The following is an 18,686-nucleotide window of genomic DNA, read 5'->3' on the forward strand; positions in this document are numbered from 1 at the left end:
TGATGTGATTAGTGTCATTCACAGGGGCCTGATTCAGAGCCCAATGAAGCCAGTGGAAAAACTCTGCGTGACTCCTAGACCTTTGAAATGGGCTCTAATATTCCTCAGCTTCCTAGTTTAAAGGCACCACTTCCACCCCATGGAACAAGTCTGTAACTCCACGTGGCTCCATGAAGGGGGAAAATAGGCTGCATTTCCTTGTAGCTCCTAATTATTCTTACTGTTATTCTGTTAGTCGAAAGTGGTATAATAGCATGACATTGCTGGTGAGTGAGGGAAGCATGAAAAGACTAAGAGAGTTTCAGAAAGATAAAACCCAAGAGAATCCTATAAAATTATGATGGGATGGTGTTGAAACCTTTCCTATAGGTCAGATGCTGGGATCAGTCTCATGTGCCATGTGCATCTGCTGGCAGTGTTTAGAGGGACTGGTGGTCAGTCCTTAAGGAACTTTCAGCTCTGTTGTTACATCGAATCTGAGCTGTGGAATTCTGCTTTAGCATCCTGATGCATGGATACCACTACCATTATATCCTCCAGAATTTCTGTACAGAAAGCTGAAGTGTGAAAACTCCTTTCCCCCCCATTTGTTCCACTGATTCCTGCTGTTTAGTTTTAGCATCATCAAAATGTTTTGTGGAAATGAGTCCTTTCAGATATCGATCATAACCCCAAGCAGGGTTTTTCTGGGAAAGCAAGAGTATCTGTTGGAAACTTCATTTCAGATCCCAGATGTCTGTTCTGTGCTGTGCAGTATTGCTCCTGACCGTGACACTTTGCATCAGCTCAGGAACAATCCTCATGCATCCCTGTCAGTATTCCAGGAGAGCCAGGGTGATTCAAAGGGAGCAAATCTAATTAAGGCCAAGCCTCAAGTCACAATTAAGCAGCACACGTGCATTTCTCTCTCTCTTCTCAGACTGAAATGTTAGTCATAACCATGCATGTCACAGCAGTGAAATTTGGCTGCCAACGCAGGGATCTCATTTGAAGTGTTTCCCACCCATTCCCCAACTTGGGCTGGAGTTGTTTTTTCATGGTGAGATACTGAGTGATTGATGCCTCTGGCTGCCTGTGGCATGTTCTCATCCATTTGCTCTTTTGTTGCCCTAGGTTACATCGAAGCAGCTGTGATCCCTGCAGGTGCCCGGCGGATCAGAGTGGTTGAGGATAAACCTGCTCACAGCTTTCTGGGTAAAAAGACAAAAAACCCAAATGTTTTCCTTCAAATCTCAGCTCTCTTTTCTGTCAAAATGACCCTTCGCTAAGTGACCTGTAAGATGATAGGTTTGTTGTTGCCAGGAAGTGGCTGTTGATTTCATTCTTATTGCAGTCTCTCTCTGCTTTCGTGGCTTGGTTTCATGATGTGATAGTGTGTGACATTTACAGTCCCTGTGCAACTTGGAAGGACCGGAGAATACTTCTATGTAGACAGAAGTGTTCCCGAACAGAACTTGGCACTGGGTTGAACATAACTGCCAGGAGCACACAACTTTGGGAGGGAGTGGGAAAGAGAACAGTGCATTCAGAAAGGGGAATGACAGAGATACAGATAGGAAGGTGCCCAACTCAGACTCAAGCAGAGGCAGGACAGGACAGCTGATATCTCTCAACAACTTAACCATGAGGTCACCTGTATCATTTCCTGCAGTGGCAGGTTTTCACTTGATGCTGTACCCAAGACCTGATCCTGCACTCTGAGATGGACTAGCTGTGGCCCCCAGTCCACTTGTCCTGATTTTCTCAGGCCAAACAACTTGTTTAATCCTCTTCTCATATCTACTTCTGCATTCCTTTTGAGGGAAACAGGCTTCCTTTTTTCTTTTCACTGTTGGAAACAAAGTTTTAGACATGCGTGATGGGTCATATTTGTATGTGAGGCTGTTGCAGGGCAGAGTCTGTCTGCAAATTTGTTGTCCAGTTATTCGTCATTTAGATTAAAGGTTCGAAGGACATTTGCGAAATGCAACCAGCCAGTGACAACACCCATCTGTCAGTCTGGTGATCTGCCTCTTCTCTCCAGGGTTAGGGGTGTTTCTTTTTGTGCCATTACTGTGCAGTAGATGAAGGGCTTTAACTCCCATCTACTTCTAGGGAGACCGAGCCACAGGAATGCTGATGCCTCATTGCCCTGCATTCACGCAGGATGCCTGTGGCAGAGGAAGGAGTTCAAGGAAAATTGTCCAAGGCCCAAAAGAACACCCAGCACATTGAAACATCCTTTGCACACTCAGAGCTGCATGGCCACACATAACTGGGGGAATTCTGTCTCTCTTAAGTTCTTTATGCTATGTGGAAAAACAAAATTATGAGAGAAAAATCCCAAACTTCCTCCTTTGTTCAGTGAACTTTTACAGCTTATAGGTCCCTGCATTGTCAAACCTCAGCTGTTCTTGCTGTTGATGAGTGCATTAACACATTATTTTTGTCCTTTCATATCAAACAGTGTTAGAGCCCTTCCATGTGCTGATATTCTCGTTGCAGTGGTTGGAGCAGATGCATGTTCCAGCTGTCCCTTAGCCTAGGAAGTATTAGATGGTGCTTTCACTTGCGCATGTTCTGGTTCTCTCAAAGTGAGCTTCTCAGAGCAAAGACTTTATTTATCCAAAACCTCGAGGTTTTAGGCTAGAAAAGCACTCTGAAAAATGGAATTGTTTCCAGAGATACATCAAGCCTGTGGTAAGAACTGGGAGGATTAAGAAGCTAGTTGCTCTCTGTTTTGCAGAAGAAATGGAGGTGTTGCAACTTGCTCATGGATATGCAGGGAATAAGTAGCAGAGTCAGACTACGACCCTTGATTTCTGATTTCTATGTCTGTTGCTTATAATCCTCCATGTGTGCAGCCAAAAGAGATGTTAATATCCAGTCCCGGGATATAGGATGCCGCTGAGAATATTTACACAGTGATTGTGCCTTAGGATTTCAGGTCTAGTGCTGTCTGTTTTCTGTCTTGAGATGCTACCACAGTTGTCAAGATCACTGGGAAAGATATTTTTATTCTCTGTCTTTCATTCCGATTCAGGGGGAAAACAGACAGCAAATCATCAGAGGGGAAAAAAAGAGGGCAAATTATGTCATTCAGCTGCCCTTAGGTCAAAAGCGTTGGCATTTGTGCCACTTCTTGGTAGGAAGCACATATCACTACTGCTAGTACTTCCACTATTGCTGCAGCCAACTTGCTGGGAGAGGAATACGCCTACATGTAAGATGTTTGACATAGCAAAGCACTGGTGGAACAATGAGAACCAGTGTTTCCTTGGGTTTTGCAAATACTCTGCCTTCTGGAAGCAGCCTTTTTTTTCTCTTGGTGGGATTTGCAGAGGGTATTTGTCCAGGGCTTGGGCTTGGCAGGTAGCTAACAGCACTGCGAGTGTTACAAGGAGCTAGCAACTGCTCTTTGTTGTGACCGCACAACCTTTACTAAAGCAGATATTTCCCTACTGAAGATTAAGACTGTGTGTATTTGAGAGCAGGACTTAGCCCTGTGTGCATCACATAAAGATAGATAAAAATGTGGCTATTTTAAAGGTTTTAGCATTTTGGGTCATGTTCAGGAGCCAGGAGAACCTCTCTAAGCTTTTCAGGATTTTCTCTTTCGAGTAACACTGGACACAAAGGAAAGATACCCAATGTCTTGCAAACCTAAGCTGAAAAATACCAGCAGAAGTGTTCCAATAGGTTGAAAAAGACGACCAAGAAAACAAACTCCAGTCACTCTGATAGGCCTCATGATGCATTGTAAATCTAGGTCTGAATATGGAAGGATTTTCTATTTCGATTACACTGACAAAGTTGAGTCCAGTCAGGTCCTGTTTCCGCTCAGAACCAGGTACCACACTTTGGAAACGAGCCCAGCATAATTTGAAATCATTATTCCATGTGCTGGGAGCAGTGCCTGAAGAATTTCCCTCCACCTACAGACAGCCCACGCTGGCTGCCTTGGCTGGCTTTAATGTTTAAAACCCACCTTGAACAGGAAATGCCTCTGCAGTTTGTGTCCACAGGCTGGGAAGTAAGCTGGAGGGACCCAAGGTGGAAATAAAGATCTGAGTAGGTGCCAGGTTTAGAAGCAGATTGGTCAGTTCCTGTCTTCCTGCCAACAAGAAAAAAAGAAGTTATGGGTTGTTGCTGGGGTTCCTTTTGCTTCTTCTACTGTGCAACTTTGAGCCAGAAACATGTTAGAGCTGTAACAGTGGATTCTTACTGCTACCTACATGTACCCACAGTGGGGGGAACAGAAAGAGCTGTGCTTCCCTACCCTGTTTGAGGCACAGGGTCCAGGGAGAACTGCAGCTGGCTGTCCAAGGCAGAATGAATCCTGTGGGTACCAGCTGAAATCAGTGAAGGCTGCTTGGCAAAAAGGGCTCATAACAGGTTTCCTGTCTGGGCTTTTCCACCACAGTCAGACAAGTTCTGGCCACTGAGCTCTCAGGGAGGTTGGTCAAGTGTTCTTTGTTGCGTGCTTTGTTTATTCCCTGTGTGTCACAAGCCACTGGAGAAAGAGTAATACTCTGTCTAAGAGACATGAAGGTTTTATAGCTGCAGCATTGATCCCTACTGATGGGACACCTGTGTGCAATGAAGACAAACAGTGGCAAAAATACTTTGGCCCAAATACTTTGCTGAGTTGCCAGTGCAGTCCCGGCAGTCCTCAAGGAGCTGTTTCCAAATTCTCTGTCTCAGTCACTAAGGGAGCAGTGCCTCCAGCAATCAAAATCAAACCTTACCCAGAAAAGAGGTCCACGAAGATTAAACATTTTCTTTTTCATCAGTGAGCCGTCTTCCTTTGATGATGAGCTGGAACCAATGCATAGATTCAGTCATTCAAGCTTTTATACGCTGTTTTGAGTATGTGCCATGCTATCTTTACTCGTCAGCCATACTGCATGGAGATAGTTTTATCTCATCCACAGCTTTGATTAGTCATGTTCACAGCTCCTCAAGGCCAGAGTGATGGCTGCTTTGATCTGCCTGGAAGCCATGAGGCTCTGGCAGAGGAAAGCAATCCTACTTCAAGATTTTGTCTGGAATTTGCAGAGGGTACTTTGTAGACGGAGGAACAAAGCAGGAAGAGAAGCAAGCTGCAGACAGTTATACTGTGGTAGCATGCAAATACCAGGACATCATCATACCCCTTGTCTATGTGCCAAAGAGAACTTCCCTCAGAAAACCATTCCCTCACATACATCCCACTCCTCCATGGGAAACCATACGTGCGGTTTCCCTTCACCCTGATTTTGGATCCTCTAATGGAGCCATGAGAGCTGTCAGGAAGGTTGTGTGCAGTGTGACAGAAAGATATTCCACCTTTGTCCAGTAACTCCCCAGGATGCAGATCCTCAGAAAGGCACACACGGATCATAGAATCATAGAATAGTTCGGGATGCAGAGGACATTGGATGGAGCTCCAGCTGCTCCAGACTTCCCCCGAGGTTAGATACTACAAATGATGTTCAGTTGGTAAATTGAATGTGCCCTACAATACTCCTGGGCACTGAGGCCAGTGGTCATGGAGCATCTTGTGTATGAGCTGTCAGCCCCCAGTGAAGGGGGCTGTCTGCATACTGCTTATTGAGAAGAGATCCTTGATAGCTCTGGATCCTGACCCATGCTAGGAGTTTTTTGGCAGGATTCAAGTTGACCTGGGCCATAAAATATGCTAGGGACTGTTTTAACAACATAGAGGTTTCCAGGTGCCTGGGGGTGTATCTGTGCACTGTACATGGAATAGGCTAAAAATAGGTTTCCACTGTGAGATGGTGCCCTGTGCTGAAATCACTTCAGGTATCTCCTCTTACCTGTAGCAGAACCTCTGGGATCTGTGGAGCCAGGCACTTGTCCTGTTGAGCCAAATAGAACAGCTTTTCAGGAAAACCCCTAAAGAGAAAACTAACGGGGATTTCCTTCCTCTCAAACCTCATTTGAGGAAGAGGTGAGCTGGCCTCTCATTTCTTGAGGAAACCTTCATGGTAATAGCTGTATAAAAGGTGTTAGACATGGCCAACTAGAATAAAAGGCAAGTTTATGTAGAATAGCCCAATATTTTTAGAAACACTCCCATGGTAAATTAGACCCAACTGTTAAGTCGGCTGTGTTATACACCTGACAAGAAGTCCAGTTCCTTGTCTATTAAGCCTGTTAGGCAGTTACACATAGCATTGGTATACATAGAAGGATTTGGGGGCTATGGGGACTTGATCCAAAGAGATGACAATGGGAGATTTTTGTATTAACTTGAAAAGGCTTTAAATTAACTCCTCTTATCTTCTTGCAACACACTCAGTTAAGTGAAAGCCAAGGTTGTGTTCTTTACTGCAGAGAAAAATAGCCATGAAATGCTGGAGGTTAAGAAAACATCTTGTTAAAGGCTTAGCTAAAAGACACAGTTAACCTTGAATTAAGGAAGCCCAGTGACACTCGAGCTATTCTGTCTGTCTGATGTCAGGGCAAATTTGATCACAGTGCATGGATTTCCACAAAGGGGCCTGGGACTTTCCCTCAGTGCATCACACCAACATCTGGATAACTCTGCTTCTGTTCTGACACAGAAACATGGATCCCTAAATCAGCATGCACTGACGAGTCAACAGCAATGTGATGTCCTTATGGCTGGAGTTGTTTTCCAGTGTTTGAAGGATATCAATGATCCTGATGCGATAGGTTATGCTGGAGGAAAGGACATGTTACTCCAAGTATCTTTTATTCTCAGTATTCTTCGGTGGGCTGAAACAGAGCCTCAGTAGTCTATATTATAATTACAAATTCACTCACATTTCTTTCCCTGGTGTTTGATTCATTCCAGCTTTAAAAGATTCCAGTAAGAGATCCATTAACAGCGACTGGAAAATTGAGCTTCCTGGTGAGTTTCAGATCGCAGGCACTACTGTCCGGTACGTGCGAAGGGGTCTGTGGGAGAAAATCTCTGCCAAAGGACCAACTAAAATACCACTGCACTTGATGGTAACTTTATATCCTTTGTTTGTGTTTCTTAAGTGATGCAACATAAAGGGTTTATATCCTAGCTAAAAGTTCAGTTTTGATTGTTTGCTTCCTCACTAGTTTTTTTGCTCCAGCGCCTCTCTTCTGCAGCATTGCAAGGGCTGGAGAAACCGAGCTCCCTGCATGAAAGTAAATGATGCTGTCTCTATGCAGTGTCCCAGTAAGGTCATGTACAGTAGTACAGGATGCTCCTTTAATGTGTAGCAGACAATGTGACAGGGCCATTCCAAAGAATGTAGGTTTCCAGGGACTTTCTTTAGTTCATGGGCATACCTGTTCACACATGAAAGGATATTTGCTGAAATATCGTCTTGGCTTATATCAGAATGTGTTCTATATTTAAATGTGTTCTTCTGACAGAAAGAGATGCAGATTTGGCATGTACAGGTGATACATGTGACTTTAACCATCTGTAGTGACTTAGTTACTTATTTCCTTTATATTGTTTTTTCAATTTTATGTGTTTTAAGGTGTTCTTGAAAGCTTTTTCCTAATGCTCAACATAGTTCTTCTGTTAACAAGGCATGTCGTTTTGTAAGTAGTCATATGGCTGTTATGTGAGAACATGAGCAAGAAGTCCACAGGGGTGAGAAGAACAGAGTTGTAGTCCCAGTCCTGACACTAACGGGTGATGGGGTGACTCATGGGCTCGTCCCTTAATGTTGGTGATAACCTTGATGTTCTACCTGGAAGATAGTTGTAATAATGCCTGTCTCATACATGTGTTATTAGTTCAAAGTCTGCAGAAAGCTTTATAGTTCCTATAGCAAGTTTTGCTTACAGTATTTTAATGTATGCATTGTTTCCTGTATTTTTTATCCTCGATTTTTTAATACATTTTTCTGTGTGTTCTTTCTGTTGCCCGTGACATTTTGCTGTGTTTGTTCACTGAAGGCTACCCATAAGAACTGCTATAAATCAGAAGTCCTTCCCTTTCCTTACCTGAATTTTTGGGCTTGCTGGTGTTTGTTGTGCAACATTTCATGAAGCAATTTAAAAAGCTCAAAAGTTGTTCAAACTTTTCATGCAGACATAAAAAATGAGAACACTCCACTTTGTCAGCACTATTCTCTGTGTCAAAATATGCTGCATAGGAACATGAGGTGTTTTGTCTTTGCTTTCTCAAGACAGATGAATGAGTTTATCAGGTTCACATACAGACCAGTTTAATTCAAGGCCATGTAATTCAAGGTCTGCCCACACAAAGGGGTATACAGGAGCCTTCTTCATCAGCAGCAAAATCAGCTTCTGCTGGACTTTGGCCTTAACACAGGTCTTCCCTCCTGAAACCAGGACTCTGACAAAGTATCTTGTACTGCCAAGGTCTTCCTAACCTCATGTAAGAAAGAGGAGTTGCACAGGTACCGTTTGTGATGATGCTCTGTAGGGTTCCTTTGCCAGCTCTTGGAACCTTTCAGGGTGATACCTGGTTGAGGTGTACTGCAATAAAATCTGGTAGCAGCATTTTATGAACTTCAGCATCAGTAGAGTTTTGTTTTTAAAGAAATACTCATTTCCCCCTCATTAAGGAGTAAGTAACTAACACAGGAAAGTAGTGATTATGAGGTTCTCCATGAGTATCCTTTCCAGGTACAGACTGGCATTTTCAGCAGATAAGAGCAAGGAAATGTTCCTTCTTCTCCCCACCTCCCTTCCCAAAATGATTAAAAAGGAGGAAAGTAAAAGTTACCCGACAATTAAAAAAGCATGTGGCTTAAAATCACTGCCAGTCATAAACAAAGCACATGTGAAGTCTTTTCTTCAAATCAGATATTAATCTTTTCCTTGATACAGGGTGGTGGGTTTCATTCTTTCAACACAAGAACTGCAGGATGGTTACCAGTTACCTCTAAATAGAAAACTGTTGTTCAAACAGTGGTGGAATACACTGGACTGACAAAGAGCCAGAAGCTTCAGTCAGTCCATCGTGACCTGCATTTGAAACCAATTATACACACATACATACACACCCCAATTATATATGGCTACGAAATTGCATGAAATTGGTTTCAGATGGGCCTTTTAGACACTAGTCTTGCACCCATATTGAGATAATAAGGATTTCTTTTTAGGACCTGGCTTTTAATACTTGAGGCATTTCTCCAAGTGTGTTGCTGTAAGTGTATTTCTTGGAGAAATAAATGTTTGTGTAACTAGGCCTGTGCTAGACCCCTTCTCAGCAATGGAGGACAACCAAACACTCACAGCCATAAAGAAGCTTTAGTCAAGACTAAAGATCAGTTCTGTAGAACAAGCTGTTTGTATCTCATGCACTTACAGAAAGCCAGAGCAGGACTTGAGTTCTCTGCCTGTGACAGCCTGGCATTTCAAATGGTGTTTAAAAAATAACCATTCATCTTTGAAATTGTAATGGTGACTGCCTAGTTTCACCCTTGGTGTTCAGTTCTGGTAGTCCGGCTGCCTCTGTGGCTGAAGCATAATCATGTCATTGTTCCCCTCATCGTCTGGAAGATGCTTTTCTCTCCAGAGTTATGCACTGTGCAGAGCAACTCATGGGAGCTGAGTCTGTGTAGCCCCACAGTGTTCACAGCACAGACCTCCAGGATGTCAGTGGCTGTAAGATGGACGCCTTTCAGTTAATTTTTTTGGTTAAATGACAGCTTTAGTGAGATGATTGGTTAAACAGGAGTGATTTCTGCAGCTCTGAATGGGAAACAGTAATTGCTGGGAGAAAAGAGCATTTGCAGATTTGCTTTTGTTAATTAATTGGGCAGCTGCTTGCTTCACCTATGATAGCTCTACTTAAAATATCTTACTTGATAAGATGCTGCTCCTATTTCAGTAGGTGATAAGAGCCAGCAAAACTCACATGTCTGATGCTGCTGAGATTATGGGATAGTAAGTCCAAAGCCACACCATCAGCATTACAGTAGTACTTCTATGGCGTTTGTTAAGAGTGTGGTAACTCAAATTCCCTGGACCTCGTACGCCACTGAGTATCTTCTAGGCGCTTCTGACTCAAGCCAGTGAAAGTGAGAGCCAATGAAGCCCAAGATGTAAATCAAAACAGGACCAGAACTGTCATCTGCCTGTGGTGACTAAATAAGCATTTGTCTTTAGTTCTTATGTCTGTTAGTAGTCAGTGGATTTTTGGGTAGTGACACTAGAGACATCACATGTGACTCCACAGGAAATAATCGGCCTGCTGCTGGAAGCAAGTTTCACCTTCCTCTAGCACCGTGCAGGGTATGAGAATATATCTGTTGCCAGCAGCTGTATGGAATGGCTCTTCCTCATCATCCTCACGTTTCTGAGACAATAAAATCCTGCTTCTGCAGCTTGTCAGCAGGAACAGTCACACTCACTTTGAAGGCCGTGTTGCTCAACAGGCATGACTTCTTTTTCATGAGTTAGTTTCGCTTTGAGAAGGGTCAGCTTGTTCTTTCAGATGGGTTAATAAACATTTCTACCTTCAAACTACGGACAGTGGCCTGCGGATCACATTTGAGGCTTAAACAAAGTTATGCAGAATTCCAGGTTTAGGCATTCCCAGGAGTGTTTTAAATATTCACAAACTGTAAGCAGTCATTGCTCCTGCAGATGCCCTGTTTTACCAATATTGCTGTGATTTCAGGTTTCTAGATAAAGATTTGGTTGCCTTTCACAAGGTACTTATATTTTAGAACATTGTCCTGAGACAACATTCGTAGCGTTACTGTCTCTGCAGTGTGTTGGCTTTCCCAGTGCGCAGTGTGTTGTAACAGCCTTTCTTTTCCTGCCGAACCAGGTGCTGTTATTTCATGACCAGAATTATGGAATTCATTACGAATACACCATTCCTGTAAACTATACTGCTGAAAACAGAAGCGAGCCAGAAAAGCAACAGGATTCTTTGTACATCTGGACGCACAGCGGATGGGAAGGGTGCAGTGTGCAGTGTGGAGGAGGTAAGGCTCTTTGGAAGCTTGGTGGGACTTGCTGGACAGGGTTAGAGAGGTGCCTGCAGCAGGACAGTGTTGCCAAAGTATGAAGGAAACTGGCCATGGGTATGGATGTTGCCATAATGAACTCAAAAGAGAGCTCATTCTCACCAGCTCTCCCAGCTCTCATCCACATCCCCACAGCTAATTTTCACTCAGTGTTTTGGCAGGGATGCTGCTTTGTCGGCTCGTTACCATAGGCTGGAGCTGCACCTGGATTAGTGCTCCATGGATAGCTCAAGGCACCACGTGCAGCCCCATATCTCAGTCTCAGTCACATTCTTGGAGCAGAGTTTCCACAGGTGTTCAGGCTTGTTCACTGAAAGACACTTCCTTCCCCAGGGATGGAACTGGGGCAGCGCTGCTGTGACAACTGCAGATTGCATCAGATGCTCTTTGTGTGAGGTGGACGTGAGCACACTGCAAATCACACCTTGCAGATGATCCCCGGGATGTGCTGAGGCAGATATGCTCAAACCCTGGGGGGAATTGATGCCTGTGAAACCAGAGAGTGGTTTGTCAGCTACTGTCCATTGCAGTTTCAGTGCTGGAAGGAGCAGGTTTTTCCCTGAGGAAAATGGATCATTTCCATGCATTCTGGCCAGTCTTTCTTCACCAACAGACCCAATTATTTATTATAGAATCATAGAATATTATATGACAGAAGCAAAGAGTGCTCATCTTCACACTTGCAGGCTCACTGCCTTCAGTGTACTGAAATTCTGGATCAATTTTTTTCTGTAAATAGAACTCATTTTAAAATGGACACTTTAATGCATTTAGTAAAACTGATTTCTTAGAGCCATTACAGAATCACAGAATAGTTAGGGTTGGAAAGGACCTTAAGATCATCCTGTTCCAACCCCCATGCCATGGTTAGGGACACCTCCCACTAAACCATGGCACCCAAGGCTCTGTCCAGCCTGGCGTTGAACACCGCCAGGGATGGAGCATTAAATCCTCACGTGAGTGATTGGGAAATTTGTAGCTCTTTTGACTTGTGCTGCAAGCCTGCCACATATTTGAATCAAATCAGCATCCCCCCAGTAGTAGCTTGGATGGCAATTATCTCGTATATTTTGTCTGTGAGATGCTGCAGATCATGAATAAACTCAATTTGATGCAGACTCAGGGTTAAAAAGAGCATCTATGACATTTTCCTTGTCACATGTAGTGATTGGCACACAGTGGCCGGCTGAACCCTGAGGGCTACAGTGAGGTGTCTTGATGAAACTCCTGATACACACAATTCATATGAGAAATGCTGAATACTCCTGAGATACTTCAGGTTTTTTAAAGCAGTATATCTGGAGGTTAAGAAATGATTTATTTCGGTAGCTTAAGTTCACCACTTTGTGAAATAGAAACAAACCCAATTTATCACTCTTGAACCCCGGTCACTCCTTTTCAACCTGACTCTTCCTGAGTGGCTAGCAGCAAGGGGCAGCTGTCCTGTCATCATCAGTCACTAAGGGGTGGATGGTTTTGTGGTTTCAGCTTACATGGCTGGCACATCTGTCCTAGGTGATTACAGGGCACAGCTATATATGGAGGAGGAGAAATTAAAGCAAATTGTTTTCAAGGTTGTTTCCACATTAAATGCTTGAAGAAGAAAGCCCAACCTGTTGTTGCTGTGAAGCAGCCAATTTCTCAGTTACTGGGGAAAGATTTGTAGCTTTTTCTGAAAAGAAATAGAAATAAAGTAAAAATCAGAACAGAACAAAGGTAAGACAAAAGTGGGAAATGGGATTGCTTGCAGAGTTGGTCGATCTGTGTAGGTTAAATCTTGCAGAGGTAGTAGGGAGCTTCTAGCCTCTGCGTTTTGGTTATTGACCTGATTTTGTTCTGAGCCACTGGTTTCCTTTTTCAGAGTTGTTTTTTACTTGACTTATAGGTGAAAGGAAAACCATTGTATCCTGTACTCGAATCATTAACAAGACCATGACACTGGTGAATGACAGTGACTGCCAGCGAGTGAATCGCCCCGAGCCTCAGGTCAGGAAATGTAACACACACCCCTGCCAGTCACGGTAAGGAGTTAAACAATCATAAATCCCAATATCCTTTTCCTTCATAAATCACCCATTTCCAAAGCCTCCATCTGGTGAATGTGGTGACAATATCTACAAGTATTGGGACACATTGTTAGCCACAGTAACCAGCTGTAATACTCATTTCCTTTTGTTGAGCAGGTCAGACTTTCATTACCTCAGAGTCCATTTAATTCGTGTCCAGTAAGGCCAGATTCCATGCAGGCTGCTTTCATGCATTGTTTGGGAATGGCTTGCTTTTCCCCTTGGCTGCCTTTTGGGTGACAGAGCAACCTGCAGTATAGACAGGAGAGCAGTGACTGGATATCTAACGTTTTTTATTATTATTCAGTGCAGAATAGGGTCTGATGAATTGTCAACAGTGCCACAAAAACCCTTGCAAACAACTTTAGCTCACCTGCTGTGCTGCCTGCCTGGTCTGTATTAGCATAGTTCAGACTGGAAGTCTCTAGGTGACCAGTATCTCTTCTTCATGTGAAGTTTGTACAGTGTTTAGCAAAACCTGCATGGCTTTGGAAACATACCCAAATCTTGCTGAAATCAAGAAGTTAGGCTGAAACACATTTTAGATGCTTTGCTCAGTAAGAGTGCTTTTCTGCATCAATAGGAGCAAATAAAGAGCTAATAATAAGTGCTAAAACCCAATAAAAACTCTCTTTTTGCTTCTGCAAGCACTTGCAGCTGAATGGATTTTGATGTTTTGTATAAAACAAGACATTTCTGGCCAAAATGACAAAACACAGGAAAGCAAATTAATCTGTTCAGTTTACTCTTGCTTCACAGTAATGTTTAGCGTTGTGGAGTATTGTAGAGGCTCCACTTTTGATGGTAGTTAGAACATAAAATCAATTTAGGACAAAGCTCAACAACATCTAAAAAAGCATGTTCAAAACAACCTGCTAGCTGTTGCACCTTGTGTAATCTCACAAGCCAGGGAAATGTGCTTTCAAAGCTAATCCTCCTGGCAGAAACAATAGGAACAATGAGAAACAGCACACTTCCTTCTAATTAGACCTGCAGACCTGCTCTCTGATTACGGTGCCTTGAAGCAGGGAAATCCAATGTCAGGTCATCCATCAATAAGGCTGTCTCAGGTTTGATTTTCTGTCTGCATTGCCTATTATTGCTGCTGTACAATATTGTGGCCATACTGCTTTCAGTGGTACTGAGAGGTATGATGAGATACCCCATGTGCTTCTAGGTGTGTGAGAACCAAACTCCCAGTGACTTCAAAGAAACAACTGTCATTTCCATGAGGAAGTTTCCTACATTCGGTGATGCTGGGATTTCTGGCATGTCATTCTTTAAGAAAGACAGAAACAAGAAGCATCTGCTTTTGTTTCTACCCTGCCCTGTATTTCTTACAGACCTAATGTTAAGCAATTAAGAGGAGACTGGTGTGAGCCCAGGCGGGTATATGGAGGGGTTTGATGTGGTAGAGGTAAAATAAAGCAACCTCTAAAGCTCTGGAAGAAGGTTGCAGCTTCTGCCTCTGCTAGATGAGAGCAACAAAGGGAAGTCTTGGCCATCAGGTTTCATACAGCCCTAAGACCCATAGTGCTGTTTCTCTATGGGATCTCCTTGACCCTGAGCCCTTGGTTAAGTCTCCTCTTTGTTGCACACTTGTCAGCATGACATTGCTGCGTCTCTGGTGGGTTAGGTTTAATCACACAAAACCTCCTGAGAAAGGGCTACTCTTTTCCTATATCCCAATTGTGTTCCTTTGGGATTTCTGGCCCAACCCTTAGTGTTATTCCAAGGTATCTCTTCTTCTGTACAGAGTTATCAGGCAATTTATAGCCCAAATTTTCCCGGGAGCAGTTCGCACTGGCACAGCAACACTCTTATTGGTTCTTTTCTTTCAGAGCACTGACAGCAAGCACCAAACACGCTTAGTACCCGGAAAGGCCACAGAATCCTTGCTGATGATCTGATAGACCACACTCCCTCACTGTAGACTACACTTTCACACTTAACATGCTTTTAAGTGGAAACATTTTCAGAAGCACATTCTCTGTGCCTCTGTAGAATTTAAATTTCCACTTGCGTTTGCCCACCCAGATATTAGAAATGCATGCTTAGCATATTCTCTGACCAAGAACATCTTAAAGAAACCATTCTCTTTCACCATGTCAATGCTTATTTTATGAACCCTGAATTTGTTTTAGGGTTTCGAGTAAAATTATTGTAGCATCTTGTTACAATAAGGTCCTTTCCCATTTCCACTCAGACCTAAGCCGTTTACCTGAATTCAGAAGGAGGAACAGTGCTTTCCTTTCTGCGGTAAACCTGCTCTGTTTTGTAAGGTTTGAACTAAATTTACATTTTTACTCAAAACTTAAGAGTATTTATCTTTAGAGAAGGGTCTTATGGCCATCTGGGTCATAGGACACAGTCTCTGTTTCTCTTGTGGATGTGCTGTGAGACTTCAATTCACTATCCCACCCTGTCTCTTTGCTTCTTCTCTCAATCCATATATAATCTGGATTGTAAACTCTTTGGGATGGGGTGAGATCATGTGTAAATGGAGGAAAAGGAGAAGGCTATTGCTGTTATAAAAATAAAAACTAATAACCCACATTATAGATGTAAAGTGAACTGGAGAAAAAGAGGTTATGATATTAATAACAGTGTCTTTCTTCCAGCACGATCCCAAAGTGCTTTGCAAATTATATATCCCTTTGAACTTCAGCCACCTCTTGGGAGAGCCAAATAATGTGGGGCAGGGGACAGTAGTTTCAGAAAGCCAAGGAGCAGATTAGAACTCTGCAACTGCAACCTACCACCTGAAAAACACAAAGCAGGATTGAAACAAGGTTTGGATACACTGACATGTTTAAAAATTAAATGTCAGAGAAGAGAATTTTCTTAAGGGTTTTGTTGAAACTGGCAAAAAGAAACGAATCTTTCATTCTTTATTATTGTTACTCTTTCACCTTTTAAAAAAATGCCTCTTTTTCTTCCTATTTTATTTTTTATGTTCCTTGACCCTCTTTTTCCATTAAATTCTTTACAGCTTCCTTTCCTGTCCCAACTGCACCCTATTAGCACCTCTTTATTCTAATCCTTTGCCTAGCTCTTTAGATATTTTTTACAAAACCCTGCTGTAACCAGATGGAATCTGGATTCTTGCATGCGGTGCATATGGGTTGTTTCCAGCACACTGAACACCAACCCAAATATATAGGCAAACCCAGCACTCATGTTGGCACAAGACTCAGAAATCACAGATCACATCAGCTGTTATTACTGAAAACATAGGTCGGCCAGTGGCCACACACTTCAACATGCATGGTTGAGTCTATGAATATGAAACTGCTCCCCTCTAATGCAGGAAAAGAACCAAAACCACATGAAATTTCCCAACTGTTTGACTTGTAATGGCCTGTATGCAAACACTCTTAATTTTCCTCCTTTTTGCTGTAATAGATTTTAATAGAGATTGAGTTCTTTCAGGGACCTGCTGAATATGTGGTGTTCCTACACGGATGCTTAACAGCAGCATAAAAGCCAGAAATCCCTTCCTTCATCTACAGAAAACCACAGGAGACCTGAGCCCTTATTTTCACCGTTTGGGACTTGAAAGTATCTCCTGAGTCCAAGGGTTAGTTTCCTGCTAACTTACATACCAGCAACATGTAGAAACCAATATAGCTCCAGTCTCCTTCCCTCACTGGAAGGCTCTGCTGTGACCTCGCTGTTCATATGGGTCAAGACCTTTTATTTCCAGCCTTAATTTTTCACTGTGATTTTTCAGCCATTTGTTCTTGCATCAGCTCTGTTCCTTTGCTTTATACAGTGTTTCTCCCCCTAGCTCTTTGCCTTGGGCTGAGTGCCATATGATACAGCAAACCATTGTATCTCCTCCTTCCATCATTTTGCTGGGCAAAATCCGTTATTTTTCCTTAACTCCTTATTGGATCAGAGACTGTACATGAATTTTTCATTCCCTTGGTCGCCTTCTCTCCTGGTGCTCTAATTTACATTATTTAAATGCTTAATTTTAGTGTGCAGGTGACCAGAATTGTGTGGAGAATCCCAGTCTCGCTCCAGTCTAACCCTCGCACTCAATCTTCCGCCTTCATTGGCAGTAACTCTCCTGATATATGCTTTGCCTTTTTCATGACTGCATCATATTTGTGGCTTACAGTCATTCTAGATGTTTTCCTCCTCATTTGTTTCAACATGGGAATCCTACTTTAACACAGAAATGCTTGTTATTGGTCCCTAAGCACACAACCTTGCACAGTATGCTATTAATTTTCATCCTATCTCTGTTATTGCAGCACTCAAGGTTATTCAGTTCTTCCTGGATGACTCCTAATCCTCTGTTGTATAGACTTTGTATTGTCAGCATTTTCCCTGTTTTTCCTTCTTTTTGTGCCAAGGTCATTAATGAGCATACTAAATTAGATCAAATGCAAGGCAGATCTTTCAGGAAGTCCACTGGTAACTAACCTAGATTCCCTTCAGACCTGATACTCCTTCTCGGCACTACACTGAAGCTAGGTCTCACCTACCATAGAATTTACATATCGATATCCATGTTTCCCAGCATATCACCAATTCCTCCAACTTAAATAAACAAAAGGAGGTTGTTACTGATAACCAAGTAGATTAAATCTACCACATTTCCTTTGTCTGGAAAAGCAGTGTTCTTAATCACAGAATGCAGCCAGTGAGTTTTGCCTGGAGGAAACCTACGCTGCATCCATTTACCACTATGTCTTTGATTATTGTTTTCATTCAAATCTGCTCCAAAAACTGGCATGCTGCTGAGGTCAGCTCTGCGGTTCCATGGATGGCTTCTTTCTGTCTTTCTTTCTTCTATGCACCTTTCACTTCTCCATCTGTGGACTGGAATCCAACACTGTGCTTTCCAAGGGCTTACGTACTCCAATGATACCCGCTGAGTCAAAAATGAAGCCAGTTACCAGAGCCAGCCAAGGCCTCAGCTGTCTCAGCATCTCACCAGCCTGCCCAAAAGGCTGGTGACCACTTGAAGCGTAGTGCCTCGGTGTGCTGTGGTTGCTGGTGCCCGTTGCTTTGATTGCTGGTCTGATTTTAGCTTGTGGTGCTTATCTGTATGACCCTTGCTCTCTGAGAGTCCACCTCTCCCTTTAGACTCTCCCATATACCTGTGACAGCTCTCTGTTTAGCAGCCCATGAGTACAGAAAGCAGTCTCCCTTATTCTGTTTGCACCACATTGAGTTGTGTTATCATCACAGGTAGATGGGGAGCAGAACAGTTTTAGGTTTATTTTGTGAGGTGAAAAGTCTTGCAAATAGTAGAATTTTGGGGGAAGAGTATGGTGGAAAACTAGTTGAGAATGTTAGCAAATTACTTACAGGGCTGTATGGAAACTATACTAAACTGGAAGGATGTACTGGGAGTGCTGTTAACTGAAGGGAGTGAGCTAGACATTCAATGCTTCCAAATGGGTATGTTCTTTCATAAATGCAGTCATACTCTTCTGGGACCTGTACAAATGTTTATTATCCATTAGGTTCAATAGCAATGAGTTCAAAACCTTATCTGTGCCTTGTGCTAAGAAACATCTCGTTTGGTGTGCTTCGAGTTTTGCTTACATGAAAAAAGGAAAAGAAGGAACAGCCATGAGGAAGGTTTCAAATCATTTTAGCCTGGAAATCTGGCATAAATAGTAATGTTAGCACCCTCTGATCCAAGGAGGCA

General features: G+C 42.9%; 1 protein-coding gene across 2 annotated transcripts in view; it reads left to right on the plus strand.

Moving 5' to 3' along the window:
• Positions 1-18,686, plus strand: part of ADAMTS17 (ADAM metallopeptidase with thrombospondin type 1 motif 17) — a 171,977-nt gene that overhangs the window by 121,103 nt on the left and 32,188 nt on the right. For both annotated transcript variants that reach the window (XM_065688440.1, XM_065688441.1), the window contains 4 exons: positions 1,114-1,194; positions 6,803-6,960; positions 10,748-10,907; positions 12,835-12,970. In XM_065688440.1, the coding sequence (XP_065544512.1) occupies positions 1,114-1,194; positions 6,803-6,960; positions 10,748-10,907; positions 12,835-12,970 (535 nt within the window). The remainder of the gene's footprint in view (positions 1-1,113; positions 1,195-6,802; positions 6,961-10,747; positions 10,908-12,834; positions 12,971-18,686) is intronic.

Source organism: Lathamus discolor, chromosome 8, assembly GCF_037157495.1.
Source record: "Lathamus discolor isolate bLatDis1 chromosome 8, bLatDis1.hap1, whole genome shotgun sequence".
In the NCBI taxonomy this organism is placed as follows: Eukaryota; Metazoa; Chordata; class Aves; order Psittaciformes; family Psittacidae; genus Lathamus; species Lathamus discolor.